Source organism: Aulostomus chinensis, chromosome 17, assembly GCF_037954235.1.
Source record: "Aulostomus chinensis isolate RoL2024-O1b breed Wild chromosome 17, RoL_Achi_v1.0, whole genome shotgun sequence".
Taxonomy (NCBI): Eukaryota; Metazoa; Chordata; class Actinopteri; order Syngnathiformes; family Aulostomidae; genus Aulostomus; species Aulostomus chinensis.
In genome coordinates, this window is record NC_141336.1 from 26,507,774 (window position 1) to 26,530,084 (window position 22,311).

Sequence of the window (22,311 nt, forward strand, 5' to 3'; positions counted from 1 at the left end):
TTTTTTCTCTCCTCGTGTGAGAAAATACAGACGTGAACGTGGGAACACGTTTGCTGTGTTTGGATAGAGAAGTCTTACATGTGTGGCGGGATTTGTTACGTGGTGAAATACAGAAAGCTGATAGTGAAGTGAAGTAGATCCAGTTCCTGGGAACGCCTGGAAACACACACACACATGCGCACGCATGCACACACACACACACACACACGCATCTATAAATAACCTGATGTGTGTTGGCTGAATCTCGAATGCTCGAGAGTTCGGAGGTCAACATTTATTTGGAACGTTGAGACTTCAGGAAACCAGACCTTCGTTTATCACGGCTCAAACCACCACGTGTGCTGTGGTCCCTATCTCTGTGACCTCCGACCCCTCATGTTTGACATACATTGATTTGTCACTTGGCATCGACGCGCCTGATCATCAGTTGATGGAAAACGTAATCTCACGGATCAATCGTGTCACTGAGGGGTTCAAACACAAGGAGGTTTGTTCTCAGTGAGCTTCAGCTCCACCCTTTGAGCAGAGGATGAGCAGCATGGAACATGAACCCACTTCTTAACACACAGAAATACAGAACCGCCACACGGAGGCCAACAGAGACAGCAAAACGCATGGATTTGTCGTTATTGTGTTTAATTATGTGCGTGTTTCTTCATGTGTTCATTTCCATCAGCACTCTGCATCAGCAGTGGAAGTTCAGACGATGAACGAGTGATTAAACCCCAGAAGCCGGATTTGGCTTCATTGATCTGAACACCACGAATACACATTCATGACAAGATTTAAAAAAAAATCACTCTCATTCTTATTGTCACTGCGCTTTATGTAATTTGATATTTTACTCTCAGTTGTACTCATTTGCATTTTCCCTGTTAATTCTTGATTTCTTCACCCTATGAATGTTCTCATCCGTTACTTCAATGAACAATTATCATCTTCATCTTCATCTTCATCCAGTCAATGAAAGTTTCACTGACTGTCCAGTTTGTGTGTGTGATGAGGAAATAGACAAGCATCTACTGCCTCCAAGAGGCTGAAAAATCTATCAATGCAGCTTTAAAAAAGGCACACACACACACACACACACACACACACACACACACTATGAGTCACTGTGAGTTCCATGAACCCCAGCAGTCAGAACCACTGCTGCTGTTTGTGGTCGCTCTAGATTCCTCTTGCGGACCTGTGACATTCCCTGGAGCACCGCAGTCCTTTAGTACATCCCAAGTACTCCTTAATAGGAGTACACCTCACCCACAAGACGTACTTGTACTTCCCAGGCCAGTGACAGGGGTCCCTAAGTGCTTCACAACTATCAAACCTCTTCACAGCCAACACAGTCACCAATGATGTCACGTTCGCAGTTACAGTTTTCGTTACAAACTCCAGAGGCATTCACGGGTTCAGCGCGACACCAGCCAACGCACACAAGCGCGAGGGGGACGGCTCAACTGCAGGCACTGGCTGGTCCCGCTTGGGACCAAACAGGAAATCACTGGTCGTCCAGACCCCCTGGAGAGGTTCTGACCAGACGTTCCTGGACAGTTTAGCTGCTGTTAGCATCAGTCTCCGTTAGCTTCAAGCTAAATATACGTGGCTGGTTCTTCCTGCATTCTGGAGTCACTAAGAAGTGATGGAGGAGGCAGAAACACCTCAGTGAGCTGCAGACTCCTGGTAGTGAGGACTTGGAGGGTGAAATATGCTTTAGGGGAAAGTATCACTTTAAGCACGAATTCTGTTTTCATTCCGCTTCTTCACACTGGGATCAACATTAAATTAACACCTTTGTTCCTTCTACACACCCAAGGCACGTCACCTTTTCTTGACTTGTGATTTCATAATCTCACATTATTAACCAAATCATTGAAAAATCACTTTTACGAGGCTACCTAAAGGCAACTGTCGTCTCCCATGAACTCTGGGTAGTGAAGTACTCGCTTGTAGTTTTACATTCATGCGGCTCGTTAGCCAGTTAGCCAGTTAGCCAGTTATCAGTCGGCACGGTGATGCGGGGAAAGACGGTGATCGTGACCGGAGCTAACAGCGGTATCGGACGAGCCACCGCGGCGACCATCGTGAGGCTGCAGGGCCGCGTCATCATGGCCTGCCGGGACGTGGACGGAGCCGAGCAGACCGCCCGGGAGATCCTCCAGGAGACCGGAGCAGACCGCTCCCGGCTGGTGGTCCGGCGGCTGGACCTGGCCTCGCTCTCATCCGTCCGAACTTTCTGTCGTGACGTCATCAAGGTAGTAGAAGGGTTCTGCTCGCTGCAGCCGGACTCGGTAGATCAAGGGTGTCCAAACTGGGGCTGCAGGTTTTCAGTCCAACCCAGCAAAAGCAACACCTGATTCTACTTGAATCTGCTAAGCTGTGTCCTCGCAGCTCGTTTGTTGGATCAGGTGTTGCTTTTGCTGGGTTGGAATGAAAACCTGCAGCCCCACAGCGCCGTCCTGGACCAGCGTGACACCCCTGACGTGGAGGGTTGGAGCGGCTGTCGATCACGTGATGGTGTTCTGCTTTGCCGGACCGAGCCTGCGGTTCGGCTCGTGTTTGTCCCACAAACGTTCAACTTTATGATCAGTTAGTTACGTCCGTCGTCATCCAGGAACGTACGTGGACAATTACACGTCATCATGACGTTCAGCTTGTCCTGAATCTGCTAATTGGAAGTGTTTTGGAGGCTGTGTGGTCACATTTGTTCTTAAATGGGATGAAGGAACCAATGAGCTGTCAATCAGCAGCGCCACATCTGGTCACATCTGCTTGATGCTGGCGTGATCGGTGGATCGCTCATGGATCCCATGACTCAGCGTTTACGTCCTCTGGTGGTCGTGGAAGTCGATCGGGTCCGTGTTCAAAGTGTCATTCATCTGCTGCTCATCCAGACGCTTGCTGTCGTTTCCCACAGCACAATTGGATCCTTCTGTTAAACCGGTGGATCTGCTGATGTTTGGCGTGTGTCAGTCGCTCATGGCGGCGTTTGACACGCTAACGGGTTAATAACCATGAATGAGTCACGTCAGATATCAGACGCGGCGCTGCTGACCTCTGTGGTCTGGTGTCTTCTGGGCAGGAGGAGCCTCGGATCGACGTGCTGATCAACAACGCCGGCATCTACCAGTGCCCTTACGCCACCACTGAGGACGGCTTCGAGATGCAGTTTGGGGTCAACCACCTGGGTCACTTCCTGCTCACCCACCTGCTGCTGGACCTGCTGAAAAGCTCCGCCCCCAGCCGTATCGTGGTGGTGTCCTCTAAACTCTACAAACACGGCCACATCAACTTTGAGGACCTGAACAGCGAGCACAGCTACGACAAGGCCTTCGCCTACAGCCGCAGCAAACTGGCTAACCTGCTCTTCACCTGTGAGCTAGCTCGCCGTCTGGAGGGCAGCGGCGTCACCGTCAATGCTCTCAGTCCCGGTGTGGTGAGAACCAACCTGGGACGCCATGTCCACATCCCTGTGTTAGCAAAGCCCCTCTTCAACCTGCTGTCCTGGAGCTTGTTCAAGAGCCCCGAGGAAGGAGCGCAGACCGCGGTGTATCTGGCGAGCAGTCCGGATGTGGCGGGCGTGCAGGGAGGCTTCTTTTCTGACTGTCGGCCACACGGTCTTCTGGACAAGGCCAGAGACCAGGACGTGGCCCGTAAACTGTGGGACATTAGTGAGGTCATGGTGGGAATAACCACGTGACCAAAAGTATTCTGTCTGTGTCACGAAGGACGATGTTGTCCCACCAGGACCTCCTGCTCCAGTGACACGACTCAGGTGAGGGGAGACAGGTGATGCGGTTGCCATGGAAATGGCTGACAGCAGCTGAAGAGTCACAGCAGTGTTTCTTGATTACGACGGATCATCAAATGAGAAGAGTCATGTGACACAGGTGCGTTATGAGTGAGGGGTTTGCTTGTTGGTTCTGGCGCCGTCAGACATGTTGGATCAGGCTTGTCATTGTGAGCCGATTGGTCGATCCTCACTGACGAAGGCCAGTGGAGAGGAGGAGGAGGAGGGATTGTTGAACCAAGCTCTCAAACGCTGGACTGAGTTCTCCTGTTGATTTACTGTGAACATGTTCAGAATCTGCTTTTCTGATTATTAAAATCCTGCGAAAGTTTCAGCTCAGTGACGCCGCTCTGATTTCTTGTGTACTTCCTCAAACGTTGTCAGTTCCGCGTGATGTCATCGCTCCCCCACGAGCAGCTCCCAGTCTTTGTACAGGTTATTGACAACCCATCAAGGTGGTCATGATGCTGTCACTAACACTTTGACAAACTCATTCACGCATCGTCAACATCTAATGAGGACCTCTGGGGTGGGACACTGCTTAGACGATGAGTACTCATCAAAATGGTGACGATGCTGTTTTGTGTCGGTGGCGCTCAGAAGGAGCAACAGAGCAGAAAGTTTCCTCTCGTGTTGCCTTCTCTGAGATGGAGGTCTGTAGTACGACGGCGGCGACCATGGAGGCACGTAGGGTAAAGCCCAGGGACTCGCCTCATCACCACATCGGCTCCGGGGGGGTTCATGGGTTAGTTTGGCTCCAGTCAGCTGTGCTGGTCTCTGGGAGGGAGCGTGTTAGCTGGGAATGTTTCTCTCCAGGTCACCCGCAGATAAAGTACTTTTCTCTGCGTGACGTGGTAGCGAGACCTCGGCGGAGAACCGCTCTCCCACCTGTAGTCTTCATTTTCTGGATCATTTATGAAGAGCTGGAAAGTTTTATCAGCTGCATCTCACACACAACACTCCCGGGGCCTTTAATGGCCCTCCATTCTATTTATTTAACAAATAACTTCAACGAGTGCGTTGCTGAGTGAACGTCTGTGAGCGGCACGCTGATGCTGATCGGTAACGGTGCCTCACTCAGACTGCTTGTGCTTCCAGGCCCGACACAGGATGATTCAATGAAAAGAGCGTTGAAGGTGTCCTGAGCTTCTGTTGGTGCTCAGGTCTCCTCCAAGCAGCTGAGACGTTCACGGACCTTCAGGACCTTTGAGCTGCAGCTGGCTGCTCTTGGAGGGTCACAGTTGGCTGCTGGGCCTGTGACTGAACTCACTTCATGACTGCGTTCATAAAGCGGTCACCGCGTTGCCATTCGGAGACACAGGTGTTTGGTGCTCAAACTGTGGAAGCGGGAGCGGCGACTTGCTGCCATAAACGATGAATATTATCACCAGCTTGTTTCAGTGAGGAAATGTTGGCGGGAGCCTGGGCTCGGTTATGATCCCCACCCACAGAGCTCCCCGGCGACGGCGGGCGGGTGGGCTTTACACCACAGCTGATGGGAGGCATGATGGTACAACACAATTAGAGAAGGTGATGGAAATCTTGAAAGAATGTGTGGGAAGGTGAAAGTTTGACATATCAAGATGCCAGGAGGAATGGCGTCACGCTTCGACCTCAGACTCTGGTGTAAACAGAGACCTGCAGCGGTGGGGAAGAGTTCACGTCTGGAGGTCCAGCGTCGGGCCTCCAGTCTCACTCTTGTTGTTGGGCTAACATTTCATTGTCAAGAGAATTCAGAGTGACCTGTGAAACGCTCACTCAGCAGCGGTGTAATGCTGCCAGCAGTTGGCGATGTCGGCAACAGTCCAGCGCAGATCTGCTCTCTGTCGCACGCCAGCGGCTACGACCCAGAGTCAAGAGGCTTCCCTGTCCTGGTCTTCCCTCCTGCACCCACACAGATTAGTGGATGGTCACTTGTTTGGGAGACAGTGATGTTGGACAGGAACGCAACTGGCTAAATTGGTTCATGCCAAACCAGAAGAAAATCTGATCCTAAGGGATCATAGTGCCACCTAGTGTCCTGGAGGCAGACATACCTTAGTGAATAGAAAGCAGGACGACGGGAGTCCAATTCAGTGACCTGGCTGTAACTATGACGACGACGCACGCCCTCTGAGTGTGTTGTCGCAAGCGTGTCACTGAGTGATGAGATGCTGTGAGGTCATGACTTCAGTGCCAGCTCTTTATCTGGGTTGTTCTGGTCTTTGCTAACCGCAGCTGGAGCAGCACCAAGAAAACAACCTGAATATTTATTCTGGCCTGGAACGTCTCACACTCAGATGTGTGCTGTGCTGCTGTGGGGGAGACCACCTCCACGTTCTTGTCCGCTCCCACAGAACTCTCCAGTAAACTGCCCCCATTGTGTGGTACGGTACAGATGAGATCTCATTGTTTATGTAGGACATTGACAATAAACTACAAGCTGTTTTTAACACAAAGAATAATTACAAGTAAAAAAGTAGCAGTGATGAAACCTTTTCCCACAGTGACATGAATGTGAACGGATCATTAGCCAGCGTAGCTCAGGGGGCTCTGATGAAGAGGGATGTTGGAGAGAAACACATCACCCCTACAGACAGAACGAAATGCTAGCCCAGCTAAAATCACATCCTCTGTTCATCCCCACGCTCCATCCCCTCCTCCGTCTCCTCCGCCTTCATCATGGCCGACTCCAGCTAACTTGCTGAAATTATAGCTAAGCTAGCTAGTGGCTAACGTGCGCTTAGCTGTTGGCTGTGTGATGTTTTACTCACAAGGCTGAAACATTCTGGTTGTCTCACTTTGGTTTACCAAGCGGAACAATAAGGAGGAGCGGCGGCACCGCCAGTGGGACGTTCTGTAGTCCACTACGTGTTACAAGCCCTGCCCCCTCCCTAACCAGCCACACCTACATTCCTGCCAGTCATCACAGGGATTCAGGTGAGGCTGGTGAGTCAGGACCCTCACTCGTTCAGGGTTACTGGTACCTGATGCTGTCACTGGGGAATCAACGTCCCAGCACAACTTCTACTGAGAATTCAAAACCAGGATTTTCAGAAAGGCCTGAATGGAGGGACGGCCGACAGCTTGAGGGAGGGTGGGGGGCGGCAGCACTTGTCCTGTGGAGTTTGCTGGCTATTGATGGATGGCAGTGATGCCGTCAGCTGGTCTCTGGTGAAAAGGTGAGCAGGAGTGAGTGTGAGAGGAGTGAGCGCATAAATCATCTGGAAGAGTTTAGCGTAAAGTAGCAGGAGGGCTGTGGAGGCTGGGGAGCACTTGTCTTCAGCTGGCGGGGGGGGGGGGGGGGGGGTTTGTTTGCTTTAACCAGTCCAAGCAGTCAGGAGAAGAAAGACCGGGCCTGACCCCCCAAGCCCCTCCCCCAACTCCTGTGAAACACGCTCCCTCACATATAAGGTGTGCCCACCCCGGTGTTACGCTGTCGCTTCATACGACTGCCACTTGTTTGTCCAGTTCAGAGCTTGGATGTACAAACTTCCTGTGGTCAGGGCTAGGAGGGCGGAGCTCTAACCAGCATCAGCCGATTACATGGTTGCGTTGTGGCTCAGATTATGCAGGTTAAAGATGAGGTCAGGTTCTGCCAATCCCACCAAAGTGTTTCAGCCTGGGTGGAAGTTCTGCTGTGGAACCAAGATCCGGGCAACAACACGTGAAGGTCACAGCAGAGAGGAAACGCGAGCCGTCCGGTCCGCCGTCGTCTCCTCGCTCTGACTTGTCGTTGACCAAAGTTGTTCCTTCTCATTTCAAGCAGATATTTTCATGAACTGAAACCTTCAGCTGGTTTGGAGTCCTGAACCGGTTCCTCAGTGCCAGCTAGTGCTGAAGAACCGGTCTCACAGTGCCAGCTGGTACAAAAACCACTCAAACGGCAAACAAAAACTTTTGGGGAAGTTTATTTTTTTCAATTTGTCCTAAATTTCCTAAAATCTTGAAAAATTTGCACCTTCTGACACGGATGGGAATGTGACCCAAGGGCACCAATGTGCTGAGTGAGAGTTGAGCGGTTCTGGTTCTGGTCCTGCTCACCTCCTTTAGTGATCATCTTGCCAAAATGTTCATTTTCTTTACATTTGAAACTCAATGAGAAAATGTGGAGGTCAAAGGTCAAGACCACTGTGACAGGAATGCATCACGGAGCCTAAACTGAAGTTCTGGTTTAGGCGAAGTACACATGAAGTGTCTTTGATGCAGAACTGGAGAACATCACACCCTGACTAGCTCGTTCTAGGATGGAAAACATGGCTAAAGGAGGAGAACCGTTGGTGTCAAAGAGTTTCCTCCCTCCAGTCTGGGGTTCTTCTCCATTTTCAGGTTCCCCCGTTCCCACCGCCAGCACGTTAGCACCGGTAAACCAGCATTTGATCCCGAGTCCTGTTGCCCCCCCACTCTCTGAAGAAGCTGTCTGCCAAGCATCAGAGAGGCTGCAGCTGTCAGACCCCCCCCCCCCCCCGCTAACGTCCTGCAGCGTCTGCATCACCAACATGTTTGTGCAGCAAACAAATGACAATGTTGCAGTTTGCTGTCAGAGACGAAGGGACACGTTTACTAGAACTCTGTTCTTACTTCATGTTCTGGGTGTTTGGGAACATCTCCTCACTCTGAATGTTCAGGAGGAGCTTGAAAAGCAGAACTGTGACGTGGTGGCGCCCTCTGCTGTGGTAAGGGTGAACGACTGATGAGCGCAACTCGACGAGCTCCGAGCAGAATGATGCGGTCGAGCAGGTCGTTCTACTCTGGAGACATCAGCCGTGTCCCAGAAGCCCAGAGATGAAGAGTCAAGACTCTTTAAAATACAGTGAGAAGAGCAAAGAGCCCATAGAGCAGCGCGCACGGGTAGGCCACCAGCAGCTGCTGGCCCTCCATGCTGAGGGTGGAGATGAAGATCTTGGAGGCAGAGAGGCTACACCAGGAGACCACCAGGACAGCCAGGACGGTGCCCAGCACGCCCCTGTCAACACAGACAGGTTAGGGTTAGGGTTAGAGGGTCACAGCAGCCCGGCAGCATCTTAAGGGTCAGAGTCCAGGATGATCCTGATCCAACATTTCCTCGATAGTCTGGGAGTACGGAACATTTCTGAAGACGACCTGGACTTTAGCTGGCATGTCTCATATTGATCCAATAAGGCCTTGGCGGTCCCCACGAGGACACATACCACCTTAGGCCTTCACATTAGATTCTTGCATGAAATCCCATCATACGTGGGCGTCACATGGTCACAGCTACTTACTGCAGAGAGTAGAAGACAGCACATGCGGAGAGAGCGACCATGGGCAGGAGGCAGTAACCCAGGACGCTGGCCACGCAGCCGTAGGACACGGACCGAGAGCTCATCAGGCTCAGCAGGACGAACATCCCGATACAGGCGGTAGCACTGATGCCGTACACGTAGCCAAACTGGGCTTTACCTGCCTGCAGGTGGGACAGCAACAAAGCCACATGACAAATAGGACTACGCTGTCACAGAGCCATGCGTGCCACGAGTCAGAACCCACCATCATTAGAGTGACGCCCAGTGCAACGCAGAAGAGTATCGGGCCCGTCAGGTCCGTCTCGTTCATGATGCTGCCATCTGCTGGCTTGAAGGGGTTCAGCACCGTCAGCGTCTTCTGCCATATGTGATCGAAATTGATGCCAAGTTCTGGATAACGAACCAACAGGAGCCCAAGTTCAAACTCAACTCATTAACCGAGTTCTGCCTGACTCTTCAGTCAGGTTCATCAGCTGATCCCACCTGTGGTTCTATGACTGCAGGTGAGGAGCGTCCAGCAGGAAAGTCTACCTGATGACATGAGGCGTCTTTATCTGCTGACCCCCCACTTCACTTTAGCTAAGCTAACTAGCAGCCAGCTGTCTGAAGGGTCCCTGTCTCTCTATCTGCTCATTCCATTTCACAGCAAGTTTTCCACTCAAAGCAGTTTGATAACAGAAAATAATTGCATCTTAAAGATTTATTCTCTCCAGGTGTCAAAAAGTGGGTTTAGTGCTTGGACGTCTGGCCCTGGGGTGGTGGATCCGCCCCCAATACTTCATTAGAATGGCTCTTCTCTACCTTCAGTGCAGGAAAAGAATGAAGGCTCTGTCTACCCTCCAGGAGGGGGGGCTCCTCTTCTCCAGGGTCCCCTCCCGTCCCCGAGGACCTGCTGTCCTGCTGCTCCATTGAAGGGTCCACGAACGTCTGAGGTCCACTGAAAACAGCAGTTGCAAGAACACGTATGAGGACAGGAGCCTGGTGTTTCTGGGCTGTCAGAGCCTCTAGCAGGGCACCACTTGGCTCATGTTGTGACAGCACAGTGGAATAGAACCCTACACACGTGAAGGAAAGTGTCAGTTCAAGCCATCTCATGTTTAGAAAAAATACTGTGAATAATTTGTTCCATAAAAATCCATCACAAACTAGAGAGTGCAGTTTTCAGCCAGGGTGAACAGGGCGAAGGGGCGAAGTCTGGGGCTAAAAGTACTCACTAGTTGTAGTAACCAGGGCTTGCAGGATCAGAGGAGTCGAAGCTGAAGGCCCCCGTCTGGCCCTGCTCGTCCATGTAGTACTGCGTTTGGTAGAAGTCCTGCTCAAACTGCTGGAAGTCCCCCATGCTGCTCAGAGGCAGAGTACAAAATACCACAAAAGTGTAGATTAGAACCAGAATGAAGGTTGAAAAGGTTTTCCAGAGGCTCTGCAGCGGTTTGACCTGTCCTGGGTAGAAACTCTGAGACCTGAATCTGATTTGGACTCCTGTGGCCTGAAGGTAAGTGATCCAAGCGGTCCTTGTGAAGAACCTGCTGGCCTGCAGGCAGAACCAGGTCCTTCGTCTCCAGCCAACAGGCCTGTTACTGAGGCTGTAGAGGCAGACGACATGTGACACCGTCAGGGAGCAGGTTCTATTAATAGCATGGGTGCACTGGCGACTTCTCAGTTCCTACTCACCGAAACACAGGAATATGATCGCATTCAGCCCCCGAGGCCACTGCCATGAGTCAGAGCCTCTGATTGGACGAGGAGCACAAACAGAACCTGAATCTGCTGGCAGCTGAAAGCGGTTTGGTTTTCTTTTGCTTCCATGGAAATAAAATGAAAAATAATTTCCTCTCATGAAACAAAGGCTGAGCAAACACTTCGGCTCTTACTCTTCATCTTTGCCAGGCTCGTTGCTATGACGTGAGATCGCCGTGGTGCTGCGTCAGAGTGACGTCTTCACGTCGTCACCACTTCCCCAGTAGCCGGAAACAAAACAACCCTGTCATGTGATTCCTGCTCGCGACTCGTCTGGTAAACCGCCTCAACAACAGCCCAGGGAGCGAGGTGGGTTTCATGAGTTCATAACCAGTAAACTGTCACGCGGAGGCTAGTTAATAACAGGAATACTTCCGGAAGTGCTGCTGCTAGCTAGCTAAGCCATTAGCTTGTTTAACTCCCGGTTCCGCCACAGGCCGCTGCTCGTCTCTCTCAGCCCTCCTGACCAGCTCCTTCTGCCCGCAGCCATCGCACCGAGCGGCCGCACAAGCGGAGGATCCGCGGTCGTCATGGCGGATGTGAGTGTCTGTCCGCAGCTGACCGGCCTCAGCTCGCATGGAGCCGCGCTCAGGGGGAGGGCCGGCGGGGTCGTGTGTGTCTCCGTCGGTCTGTCCCGTTAGCTTCGCTTTGTTAGCCTAGCGCTCGCCTGCGGGCAAGCACTTCTCTGAAGATCTGTGTCTTTGCAGGATTTGAAGAGGTACTTGTACAAGCAGCTGCAGAGGTGAGTGGAGGGTGTACCCGCTAGCGGCGACACCCCAGCATGTGTAGTAACGTCTGCCTGTGTCGGCAGCGTCGAGGGGCTTCACGCCATCGTGGTGACCGACAGAGACGGAGTCCCGGTCATCAAAGGTACCCAGCAGCTCTGGAGGAGGGGTTGGTGGTTGATCACTAGTACTGAACAACTAAAGAGTACTGTCTTATTTTTTTTTATACAAGTAGATATTCTCTCGTTGTCGTTACTACTTCTGTACTTCGACTGTATTATACTTTGTTTTCTGTGCTTCTCTTGTGTACTCCTTCAATCCCGGGAGTCTGAAAGTACTCGGAGCAGTACAACCATGATAAAAGCCCCTTCAAGCCCCTTAAATCTTGCTGATTATACTACTAAAGAAAAGTTCTGGGTCACGTGAGCCCAGAAGCTCCACCCTGGTGTCAGTGACAGATTTGGCACCCGGTGCCTAATGAACCCTCGACCTTCTCTGGCATGTTCGGAGTCGTTCAGTCGCTGTTTGTGCTGCAGTTGCCAATGACAGCGCTCCGGTCCACGCGCTGAGACCTGGCTTCCTGTCCACCTTCGCTCTGGCCACAGACCAGGGCAGCAAGCTGGGCCTCTCCAAGAACAAGAGCATCATCTGCTACTACAACACCTACCAGGTGGGTCCAGCGTTTCTACGAGCTCAGCAGCACCATCTCCTGGCGTCCCTGTCGGGGTCCTGTCATGTCCGCCGTCTCTTTCTCCCACAGATCGTGCAGTTCAACCGGTTGCCGCTCGTCATCAGTTTCATTGCAAGCAGCAACGCTAACACAGGTAACGTCTGTCTGTCGTAATCTCGCCCCCTCCAGTCGACATCATCCGGGTACGCCAGCTGAAGACTCGCAGACTACTGGTCTAGCTGCACGCTTGAGAACTCGCCGTCCGTCCGAGGCGCTAAACTGGGTCAGGCTAACATCGCTAATGCACCTCAGCAGTCCTCGTTGATGGCAGCTTTGGCAAAAGTTGTCAAATACAAGTGTGACAGCACAGATGGGAAAGTCCGTCAGTCGTTGATTCAAACAACGATGGAGGATCGGACCGCCAGGTACCACGAGCCTGGCTGGGATGAAGAGAGCCACTAGAACCTCCTCCTATTGGTCTGGTAGTTAGAATCATTGACCGATTGTTTCCTTATTAGTATCGAAAGGGTTCAGTTTGATTCGGACCGGAGCGCCTCTCTGACGGTGGCCCGGCCGTTTCAGCTCTGTACATTCAGCTCTTTATTTAGACTAGAAAGAGTGGACGGCTGTAGCAGGCGGGTGAGACGGGCCTTGAGTCCTGCAGGTGCCAGGGGTCTGCAGAAAGACCAGCGGAGACTGAGGATGTGCTTCTATTGAAGGGGGGGGGGGGGGGGGGCGACCACTCAGTTGAAGGAAAATCAGCGAGCGACCAAAGACACCAGAGTTCTTATGTATTATTATTGGTTTGTCCTACGTGTCCTCAGGTCTCATCATGAGTCTGGAGAAGGAGCTGGCCCCTGTAATAGAGGAGCTCCGGCAGGTGGTGGAGGTGACATAAGGCCCCCTGCAGACCCCTGAGCTGGACCAGGACCAGCAGCTACATGCCCAGCAGCTACATGCCCAGCAGCTACATGCCCAGCAGCTACATGCCCAGCAGCTACATGCCCCCTGCACAGCTCAGCTCTCCAGAAACGACTGGAGGCGCCGACGTCCTCACGCCACCAACCATCACTGAACTTTTCTATTGAAACAACATTTTTGTGAGAAATAAAATGTTAAGAACTCTGAACTGACGATTTGTTTTCAGCAGGTTGTGTTGCATCTGCCTGTTTTTACAAAATACTACAACACCCCCCACACACACAGTATTTTACCTTCCAAGTACTCACTAATGGGAGGTTTTCCCTCCTGCATCACTTCTCAGTGCCTCCAGAATGCTACTAACAGTAGCTTAACTGAGCAGGAGACCCGAGCCTGGCGTGTCTGCTGGATTCAGGAGTCGATGCCCTGCAGAGTTGGACAGTTCAGCTGCTCAGTTGTTGCCACAAAGACGTAACGCAGGAGGGAGAAAACGTGACCTCAACACACCTGATAGTGAGTTCTGACAGGTAAGGTAGACCTTTGGGTGAAGTATGATCTTGATGAAACAGGAGGCGTGGCTCAGAGGTAGAGAGGCCATCTACCACCCGAAGGGTCGCTGGTTTGATCCCCACTTCCCCTGGTGACTATGTCCAAGTGTCCTTCAGCAAGATACTGAACCCCGAACAGTTGCTGATGGTCCTGTGATGGACTGGTGACCCGTCCAGGGTGAACCCGCCTCTCACCCACAGCCAGCTGGGATAGGCAGTATAGAAAATGGATGATGGGTGATCTTGATGTGCGGTGTGGATCGTACCATCTTTCTCCTGGCAGGGTCAAATATGACCAACAGACAAACTCGACAACACAAAAGCAGCTAAGCTGGGTGGAAGTTACGAGACATGAAAGCACCGGTTTCTCTCTCATTGGTTGAATCTTTATTTGAACAGCAGACGTTGGTTTCACTGAGCAATGTTCCTACCAACATCGGTCCACATGAGACCGAGGCAACCAAGGGACCAGCTGTCCAGGCCAGGACAGCCTCGTGACCATAGGGCTGTGGTTTAGTGTCACTCAGCAGGTGTGGGTTCCTCCGCTGCTCAGAAAAACAGCGGTTGGGAAATTTTGGAACTTGCTGACATCAATGGAGGTTTGTTGCGTGGAGGCGCTGGAACTCCTGTAGAGAATCTCGTCAACTTTGGCTCAAACATCCACTGGGACTCGAGGACGAGGTGTAACTACCACCATGAGCAGAGATTTCAGCGGGAACACAAAAGAAGGACGGACGTTGCGCTGTTAATGTTTGGGTGAAAATGTAGAAACGACACATCTGACTTGTCATGAAATAACTTCATGATCAAATACGAACATCTTTGAGGAAAGACAATCCACCGCAAAATAAAACTGCCACCAGGATGTTTCAGTGTAAGCTTTTTCTGTTTTGTATGAAATAAATCCGTCCTCCAAGTCCACGTCTTGGCTCTGGGACGACGTCTTCAGCGTTGAGCAGTGGGACGATGGAGGATTCGTGCAGCTCAGGTTCATCTTCCTTTCTGTATCTGAGACTGGAAACAAGGGTTCAGGTCTGATCAACCACAGTGCCTCACACACGCCGACACACCACTGATGGCCTGTGCCTTCCATCACTGTGTGTGTGTGTGTGTGTGTGTGTGTGTGTGTGTGTGCGTGCAGCTGCCAATCATCTTCACAATCCTGCTGATGACTGACAGGTGACCAGGGTTCTACACCAGTGGTTCTCTGACTGTGAGCCCCCTCTACTGGCAGTGAGGCGTGTGATTGTGGACAGTTGGAGCAAACGCCCAGATTCTTAGTGATGCGACAGAAGAAGAAGTCGGTTCAGTTGTGTGTCTGTCTACTTGAGGCCCAACTGGCGAGACTACTGTGTAACCACTGTACTGCTCCTGCTCCCTTATTTGCCCCCCACTGGGATAAATAAAGTTGTCTGAGTCTGGGGATGGCGGCTGAGTAACAGTCCATCTGGGCCTTCCCCTATTTCACTCTGAGAATACCAGCTATCATCTAATAGAGGATCCAGGCTACCAAGACTGAGAAACACTGTTAGGTCTCCAGTTGACATCAAGAGTTCAAAATCCAAAATGTCAATCGACCATGAGAGGATCAGGAACCTGCGAAGGTTCAGCAGCTTCACCTGAACCTCTCAAACAGCTGAGGATCGGCAGCCGCTTGTCTGCATTTACAACAATGATCGATGAACGGTGTCATCAGTCTGCGTCCTCCGCTTACGCTCACAGGTTGAAACGCACTTCAACGCCAACAATGCTACGTCAACCCTGTCTGTCCCAGTGCTGTCATTAGGGTTGCTGCTACCTTGGCCAGGGCTCACCTGCAAAAGAGGTGCTTTACCTGGATGTGATTTTATCCCTGGTTACGTAAAGGTGAAATAAAAATGAAAAACTGGGTTTGAGAGTTGAAGAGCTGAGCCGGATTTCAGGAATAAGGAAGTGGCCTCAACGTTGCATAGATCTGACAATTCTGTTAGTTGAGCTTGCAGCTGCACTCCTGCCTCTGACGCCTCCCGACTCACACACTTCCTCTATCGACAAGTGCTGAAACTGCCAACTTCCCCTCAACCCGTCTTCCCCACTCGGAGATTTCTCAGACTGATTTTCACCAGTGAGACTGCAGGGTTGTCCTTTTGTTGGTTTTTAAATGATAATGAGTGGAAGGTGGAGGCCCTCCAGCTGTTTGACAGTAACATTTCCCCTAAAAAATGTGTGTTTTGCCTTTCAAGTGCTCACTGATCGGAGTTCGCGCTCACTGATCGGAGTTCGCGCTCACTGATCGGAGTTCGCGCTCACTGATCGGAGTTCGCGCTCACTGATCGGAGTTCGCGCTCACTGAGGTGTCTCCCGGGTGCAGGAAGAGCCAGCCACGTGTATTTAGCATCAGGCTAATGGAGACTGAGGGCTGACGCGTGCTTGCAGTCACGCCAACCCAGAAATAATTTCTCTTCAGCACAAAAACACCTTTTCTGGGGAAAGTATGACCTCAGCATTGTTTGGTCAAGCTCACCAGTTTCCATCTCAGGATCTTGATCCACTCATCTGCCTCCACCCCCGTCTTAGCACACAGATAAAATGTCCTTTCGGGAAACACCAGACTGTGGAGACAAGTACAATTACTTCATATTTGCATTCATGCAGTATAAGAAGACGGAGTGTTGCCACTTCGAAAGAGTAAAGAACCAATGAGTCTTTGCCTGTAAGAATGAGGTCGGTCTGTCAGCAGTCACATGACCCCAGGCTGCTGCCACTATCAGCTCTGGTTGTGTTGATCCAGCAAAAGCTGCATCTTGCAGCTGAGAGACTGAGACACAGAGTCCAGCCAGTTCTGTTCCACACACGTGACTTGAGACAAGATTCATTTGTCTGCTGAGGACCAGATGCTGCCGCTGCACCTCACCTGAGCCTCCTGCTGAAGCTGAGCACCTACGTGGAATCCACCACCTGAGCTGTCAAGGTCGGTGGTCCAGAGGCTGCAGAACCAGAACCACAGAACCTTGAATTTCTCTCCTCATTGATGAGGCTGGTTGCTCCTAGGCTGAGACATGTCAGCACTACCAAGAGCTCACGGCGGGAGGAACGGCACACATGGCTATCCGTGTGTGTGTGTGTGTGTGTGAACAAATAATAGAATAAGTTGGCTATGAATCTACAAGAGTAAATATCATCACAACAGGTGGCTGAATGCTACACCGGCGTGTGAGGGGGAGGCAGCTGATAGACCTCCTTCACTTGCACCTGGGACAAGACTAAATTCTGAGAACGTGAAATCAGAGCCCCTCCTTTCTTTCTGTTTATCCTGTCACACTTCCTGTTTTGCAAATGAGACAAATGTCAGAGTTGGGCTGTGGGGAAGTAAGACCTCAGCTGCCGTGACCTCCCGCTGTGCAGCGAGATGAAACGTCTCTGGGGTTTCTGCCGTTCTGGCCCCAAGCCACCCACCTCCCGCCCTCCCTCACCAGAAACAGTTGACTCTGTCCTGAGAGTAGTCAAACTGGACGGCCGAGCAGCCTCTCAGGTCCAGGGTCCGGATGGGCTCGTCGCACTGCAGCAGAGACAGACACTCTCACACACACACACTTCACCGGCTCTTCCTGATGTTGAACACACACTCACCATCTTGTCTTTGAAATATTTGAGTTCGTATCTGCTGAGCGTGAACCACCTCTGCTTCCAGCTCTATAGACAAGAGAGACGTCGTCATGACCATGAGATGGTCTCTGACCAGGGGGGGTTTGTGTGTGTGTGTGTGTGGGGGGGGGGGGGGGGTCTCACCTTTACTATCGCTCCTTGCTTCACCAGATAACCTTCCCTTGTGCCAAGCTGAAACACACTTGCCGTTAGCAGGGAAACAGAAGTAAGTTTCACTTTAAAGTTGTTACAATTTGGGTGTTGAGAGTAATCTGAGCTAATTTGAGCTAATCTGAGCTAATCTGAACTAATATGAGCTAATTTGAGCTAATCTGAACTAATTTGAGCTAATCTGAACTAATATGAGTTTATTTGAGCTAATCTGAGCTAATTTGAGCTAATCTGAACTAATCTGAGCTAATCTGAGCTAATTTGAGGTAATATGAGCTAATCTGAGCTAATCTGAACTAATCTGAGTTGACCTGAGCTAATCTGAGCTAATCTGAACTAATCTGAACTGATCTGAGCTAATCTGAACTAACCTGAGCTAATCTGAACTAATCTGAGCTAACCTGAACTAATCTGAGCTAACCTGAACCAATCTGAGCTAATCTGAACTAACCTGAGCTAATCTGAGCTAACCTGAACTAATCTGAGCTAACCTGAACTAATCTGAGCTAACCTGAACTAATCTGAACTAATCTGAGCTAACCTGAACTAATCTAAGATAACCTGAACTAATCTGACCTAACCTGAACTAATCTGAGCTAATCTGAACTAACCTGAACTAACCTGAGCTAATCTGAACTAACCTGAGCTAATCTGAGCTAACCTGAACTAATCTGAACTAACCTGAGCTAACCTGAGCTAATCTGAACTAATCTGAGCTAACCTGAACTAATCTGAACTAACCTGAGCTAATCTGAGCTAACCTGAACTAATCTGAACTAACCTGAGCTAATCTGAACTAACCTGAGCTAATCTGAGCTAACCTGAACTAATCTGAACTAACCTGAGCTAACCTGAGCTAATCTGAACTAATCTGAGCTAACCTGAACTAATCTGAACTAACCTGAGCTAATCTGAGCTAACCTGAACTAATCTGAACTAACCTGAGCTAACCTGAACTAATCTGAGCTAACCTGAACTAATCTAAGATAACCTGAGCTCATCTGAACTCCACAGGACCTTCCAAGCACATTCCATAGTTTTGCTCAGTGAACTCAGATTAACACCCAAATTGCAACAGTGACTCTTTACTTCAAACGTGTGACATCATGGAGGTTTTTCATGTCCATGTTTGTGTCGTACCGATGGTGCGTTGGCCACCAGGTCATTTTCGGTGCGTCCCGTCTGTATGGCGGTGTGAACTCGCACTGACTCGTAGATGGACGGCTCCTCCACTCGCCAAGGGTACGGACACTTGAGCACCATGAGAGTTCCTGGTTCAGAGGGACAGGGGCCATTCTGGTCCCGACTCACAGAGAACACAACCAACATAACACAAGGGACTCTGGGTCTCTCTGGACCGCTGGGGGGGGCGGCGCAGGACAGAGGACACATTTCTATGTTCAATGACAACAAAAATGTCTTCTTCCTAACTGAGCTGCAACTTCGCTCTCGTCTGAGTAGCAGCTGCTGGCAGAGCCACGGGCTGACTTGCTCCCCAACAGGCCTGACAGGTCCTGCAGGGTCAGAAGCTCCACGTCAAGCAGGATGCCAACATGGTGGCTGCTTGATGGGACAAAAAATGAAATCTTTGCTGGATTTCCTTCTTGGATTCCTGTTGCAAAACTTCCTTCTCTTCTCACTGTTGCTCACAGACTAAAGATTTGTAATTAGAAGTGTTGACTCACGGGTGTTGAGCCACCAGTGTCACTCTTTAAATCGACCGGGATTGCTGACAACACGCCACTGAATGAGATGCTAACGTGCAGGCTGCAGTTGTCATGTGATCAGGAAGCGCTGCTGCCCTCCTTCCCTCTTGCAGCTCTGTGGGAGCAGCAGTATCAGGCCCAGAGGGAAGCAGGAACAACAGGATCATAGTTGCCATGGCAACATAACGATAGTTAAACGTGTATTTTGAGGAAATCGAAAAATCCTGGAACCATGTCTCCAACATGCCTGCGCCAGTTCCGAATTCTGGGAAAACACCTCTTGACACGAGCTGTTCATTGACTTAAACATCGACACGGAATGTTCATCTCGGGCCAGGTCTTCTTCACTCATCATCACTTTGAGGGAAACAATAAATACATATTTATGGGCTCTTGAAATTATTTGAAAATAAAGAAAAATGTTACTTCTCAACTTCACAAATGTCCAGAATGTACAAAACGTGAGTCGTATAAACTTGTTGAGCACCAACACCACCAGGACACATCAGCTGTGACCCAGAACCCTTCGCCGTCACGCTCATCTCCTCACATACTTTAGCGACTATCCTGCCTCCTATGGTCAGCCTGCATTGAAGTGAGAGACTGTTTTTGATGCGCTCATAAACGATACGCTCGTCCGTGTTCGGGTGACGTTCCCATTTTATTGACCAAAAAGGTCACAACAAAACAGGACTTAATTGCTGCAAAAAGAAACCCATAAAAGGACGCTGTGGGAAGACAAAGAAGTGCGGTGAGGTGAGGTGAGTGAGCCTGGCGAGCGGGAAAAACCGCATGACCCTCCACCTCCACGCCTCACCTGAGTACCTGCACCAGTGATTCTAAAGAAAATGCTAGACTGCCACCGGTGGAGACCTGACGAAAACCCAAGAGAGACAAATAAAGAGATGTGGCTCCTGTACACACTGAAGTGCAAACAAGACCTTTCATCTGTTTACAGTTTTCTCGTGCTACATTTTATCGTATTTGCCGTGTTTTTACACCCTACAACTTCCTCTGGAGACTGTTGGTCTCAGCCGACTCAGGTCCTGGGTTACTCAGAAAAATCAGTCCTCAGAGTGGGTGAGTAAGACAAATGGTGCAATTTCATCTTGTTCTCAGAGAGGGCATTAAGACGGGCCCACGTGCAGTAGCCGTGTGGCGTGCGTGAAGGGAAGCTCGTACCCGTGTCACTGCCCAGCAGAGGCTGGTTAGCGAAGTGGCCGATGAAGTCCTGCAGGCTGGCGAACTTGTTAAAGCCGAACAAGTAGCTGTTGTCTCTGCGCGTGACGTGGAAATGCTTGACTGAGTCCTTGGCCCTGCGTGAAGAAGGACAGAGACAAGTGACTTTGCCCTCATTTTCAGGTCTGTTGATCCAGACGTCGCTGATGAGCTGCAAACCCACAGCAGCCGGACCTGCAAGCTGACGCTCCTGTGACCAGATGCAGCAAATCCAGTGTGAACGGAACACATATTAACCCACTTGTGTGTGTGTGTGTGTGTGTGTGTGCATACAAGAACCTGACTTAGACCCCAAATCTTCTCCAAATCTCCTAAATGACACCAGAAGTTCCTCACTAAGAGTTTCAAACCCTCACAAAGCTGCAGAGAACGAATTGCACTAGAGCAGGGGTGGGCGACCCTGTGCCATGGAGAGGTTCTCCTCCCAACCAACCCTTTAACAGGTGATTCCACTGATCAACACTCCTTCAGACACAGACGAGTGTTGATCAGTGGAATCACCTGTTAAAGGGTTGGGAGGAGAACCTCTCCATGGCACAGGGTCGCCCACCCCGGCTCTAAAGGACTCAGATGGTGTTGATGGTGAGAGAAAGGGGCGGGGCTGACCCCGGGAAACATTATGTTTCAGGAACAAACGGACTGACTACGCCTGCGGTGATTGACTGGGAGAGACCAGAGGGATTAAGAGGTGAGGACGACCTGACGGACAGGGCGAAGCAGCCGGGTCCCTCGTTACTGTCCCTCAGCAGGTAACTTCCGTCAGTTCCGTTGGACAAGAGAAGAGCCTCGGCAGCATGACGGGACAGGTCGAAGTGGTACCAGCTGCAACAGAACCAGTCCAGGTTATACATCCATCCAGCAGGGTTCCATGTCTGAGCTGAGTTAAGAATCAAGGATCTCCATCATTCTACATGTTGGTGCTAGAGCAGTATGGGTTCCACACAAGAACGTGCTCCTTCATTTATAGAAGGCTCATCCCAGCTATGCTCAAAGGTTCAGTCTGGACGGATTATGGAATAATAATGAAACTGTCTGAGGAAAGCGCGAGGTTCCTGGAGGTCAGCACCTATGTTCAACCGAGCAGAACCCAGGAAGTGAAAGCCTGCACAGGAATCAGCCGTTCCACTGGGTCCACAGGGCACTCACATGAACACCACCGTCACAGCCAGTAGCTGAACCTGATCATCAGCTGGGGAGGCGGGAGGCCTGAGTCTGTCAGCAGGGATTAATGGGCCCGTCACCATGTGAAGCAATGACAAACATCTAGAGATAAAAGCAGCGGACAAATAGAAGAACTAGAACCTCAACAACTAGACAAGTCCTTCAGTTTTGGACTCTTGGAACCAAAGGAACCATTTGAACTCGTCACTTTTGGTTCTGGAAAACTTTGATGGGCATTTTCTAATAATTCTAAGATTTATAGATGGAAATTAATCAATCAATCATGAAAATAAGCATCAGATTAAGGATGAGATAATCATGAGCAGCAGCCATAACCACATTCACCTGTGTTTTGAAGGGAGAGCCAATTACAGGTGGCTAAAGGTTACAAGATGAACTAGGAATCCAGCACAGCTGCGCCTGCACTCAAATGTTCTTCCCAGAACTAAACTGGACCCGTCCACTGTTTGAAAGCTGGGACCAAACAAGAACCAAGAAGCCACAGACCTGACAGGAACAGCAGTGATCAAAAAAGAGAACGTTTGTGTGTTAGAACTCTTCCACGGGAGCCGCTCTTACCCCAAAGTCTCTAACTCGTCGCTCGTGTCCTGAGAGGACGCATGACTGTGGAAACTCATGTCTCCGGATGGATCCACTCACTCCCTCTTTCTCTCCCCGACTCAGACTCACTCGCTCACCCTGCCAGCTCACGCACAGCAGAAGTGAGAGCTGCTGTCAGCCGGGGGGCCACGCCCATACAGGAAGTGAGCGCTGAG

The 22,311-nt window shown here is 50.7% G+C and overlaps 4 protein-coding genes across 9 annotated transcripts; 2 read left to right on the forward strand and 2 right to left on the reverse strand.

Moving 5' to 3' along the window:
* Window positions 1-1,924: 1,924 nt before the first annotated feature.
* On the forward strand, window positions 1,925-4,115 carry LOC147246972 (retinol dehydrogenase 14-like). Its single transcript, XM_086182895.1, has 2 exons — window positions 1,925-2,252; window positions 3,080-4,115. The coding sequence occupies exons 1-2, from the start codon at window positions 2,013-2,015 to the stop codon at window positions 3,695-3,697; spliced, it is 858 nt and encodes a 285-aa protein (XP_086039021.1). The 5' UTR covers window positions 1,925-2,012; the 3' UTR covers window positions 3,698-4,115.
* A 4,154-nt stretch (window positions 4,116-8,269) lies between these two features.
* Window positions 8,270-11,649, reverse strand: LOC147246973 (protein YIPF7-like). 2 transcript variants are annotated; one of them, XM_086182967.1, is made up of 7 exons: window positions 10,705-11,649; window positions 10,494-10,616; window positions 10,248-10,373; window positions 9,870-10,088; window positions 9,278-9,423; window positions 9,013-9,194; window positions 8,270-8,732 (listed from the first exon to the last, which is right to left on the reverse strand). In XM_086182967.1, the coding sequence occupies exons 1-7, from the start codon at window positions 10,868-10,870 to the stop codon at window positions 8,570-8,572; spliced, it is 1,125 nt and encodes a 374-aa protein (XP_086039093.1). In that variant the 5' UTR covers window positions 10,871-11,649; the 3' UTR covers window positions 8,270-8,569. The 2 variants fall into 2 exon arrangements, with proteins under 2 accessions (XP_086039093.1, XP_086039094.1); XM_086182968.1 differs by having other exon boundaries at window positions 9,870-9,970; window positions 10,705-11,646.
* Window positions 10,916-14,506, forward strand: lamtor3 (late endosomal/lysosomal adaptor, MAPK and MTOR activator 3). 4 transcript variants are annotated; one of them, XM_086182977.1, is made up of 8 exons: window positions 10,923-11,079; window positions 11,207-11,309; window positions 11,478-11,512; window positions 11,582-11,664; window positions 12,032-12,165; window positions 12,256-12,319; window positions 12,990-13,095; window positions 13,141-14,506. In XM_086182977.1, exons 2-7 carry the CDS (start codon window positions 11,301-11,303, stop codon window positions 13,061-13,063), a joined length of 399 nt encoding a protein of 132 aa, XP_086039103.1. In that variant the 5' UTR covers window positions 10,923-11,079; window positions 11,207-11,300; the 3' UTR covers window positions 13,064-13,095; window positions 13,141-14,506. The 4 variants fall into 4 exon arrangements, with proteins under 4 accessions (XP_086039104.1, XP_086039103.1, XP_086039102.1 ...); XM_086182978.1 differs by having other exon boundaries at window positions 10,916-11,079; window positions 11,257-11,309; window positions 12,990-14,505; XM_086182976.1 differs by having other exon boundaries at window positions 12,990-13,506.
* Window positions 13,985-22,275, reverse strand: dapp1 (dual adaptor of phosphotyrosine and 3-phosphoinositides). 2 transcript variants are annotated; one of them, XM_086182970.1, is made up of 9 exons: window positions 22,115-22,275; window positions 21,074-21,196; window positions 20,318-20,451; window positions 18,570-18,700; window positions 17,403-17,450; window positions 17,244-17,306; window positions 17,087-17,172; window positions 16,138-16,225; window positions 13,985-14,648 (listed from the first exon to the last, which is right to left on the reverse strand). In XM_086182970.1, the coding sequence occupies exons 1-9, from the start codon at window positions 22,171-22,173 to the stop codon at window positions 14,625-14,627; spliced, it is 756 nt and encodes a 251-aa protein (XP_086039096.1). In that variant the 5' UTR covers window positions 22,174-22,275; the 3' UTR covers window positions 13,985-14,624. The 2 variants fall into 2 exon arrangements, with proteins under 2 accessions (XP_086039096.1, XP_086039095.1); XM_086182969.1 differs by lacking the exon at window positions 16,138-16,225.
* Between the last annotated feature and the right edge of the window lie 36 nt (window positions 22,276-22,311).

Coding starts and splice junctions, on each gene's coding strand:
- LOC147246972 (XM_086182895.1), top strand. CDS start 2,013: ATGCGGGGAAAGACGGTGATCGTGACCGGAGCTAACAGCGGTATCGGA. Junction 2,253..3,079: donor TCTGTCGTGACGTCATCAAG/GTAGTAGAAGGG, acceptor TCTTCTGGGCAG/GAGGAGCCTCGGATCGACGT.
- LOC147246973 (XM_086182967.1), bottom strand. CDS start 10,870: ATGAGAGGAAATTATTTTTCATTTTATTTCCATGGAAGCAAAAGAAAA. Junction 10,617..10,704: donor GATCATATTCCTGTGTTTCG/GTGAGTAGGAAC, acceptor CTGCCTCTACAG/CCTCAGTAACAGGCCTGTTG. Junction 9,424..9,869: donor GGAGCCCCCCCTCCTGGAGG/GTAGACAGAGCC, acceptor TTCGTTATCCAG/AACTTGGCATCAATTTCGAT.
- lamtor3 (XM_086182978.1), top strand. Junction 11,513..11,581: donor TTGTACAAGCAGCTGCAGAG/GTGAGTGGAGGG, acceptor CTGTGTCGGCAG/CGTCGAGGGGCTTCACGCCA. Junction 11,665..12,031: donor CCAGCAGCTCTGGAGGAGGG/GTTGGTGGTTGA, acceptor TTTGTGCTGCAG/TTGCCAATGACAGCGCTCCG.
- dapp1 (XM_086182969.1), bottom strand. CDS start 22,173: ATGAGTTTCCACAGTCATGCGTCCTCTCAGGACACGAGCGACGAGTTA. Junction 17,307..17,402: donor AGCAAGGAGCGATAGTAAAG/GTGAGACCCCCC, acceptor TCTTGTCTATAG/AGCTGGAAGCAGAGGTGGTT. Junction 17,173..17,243: donor AATATTTCAAAGACAAGATG/GTGAGTGTGTGT, acceptor TCTCTGCTGCAG/TGCGACGAGCCCATCCGGAC.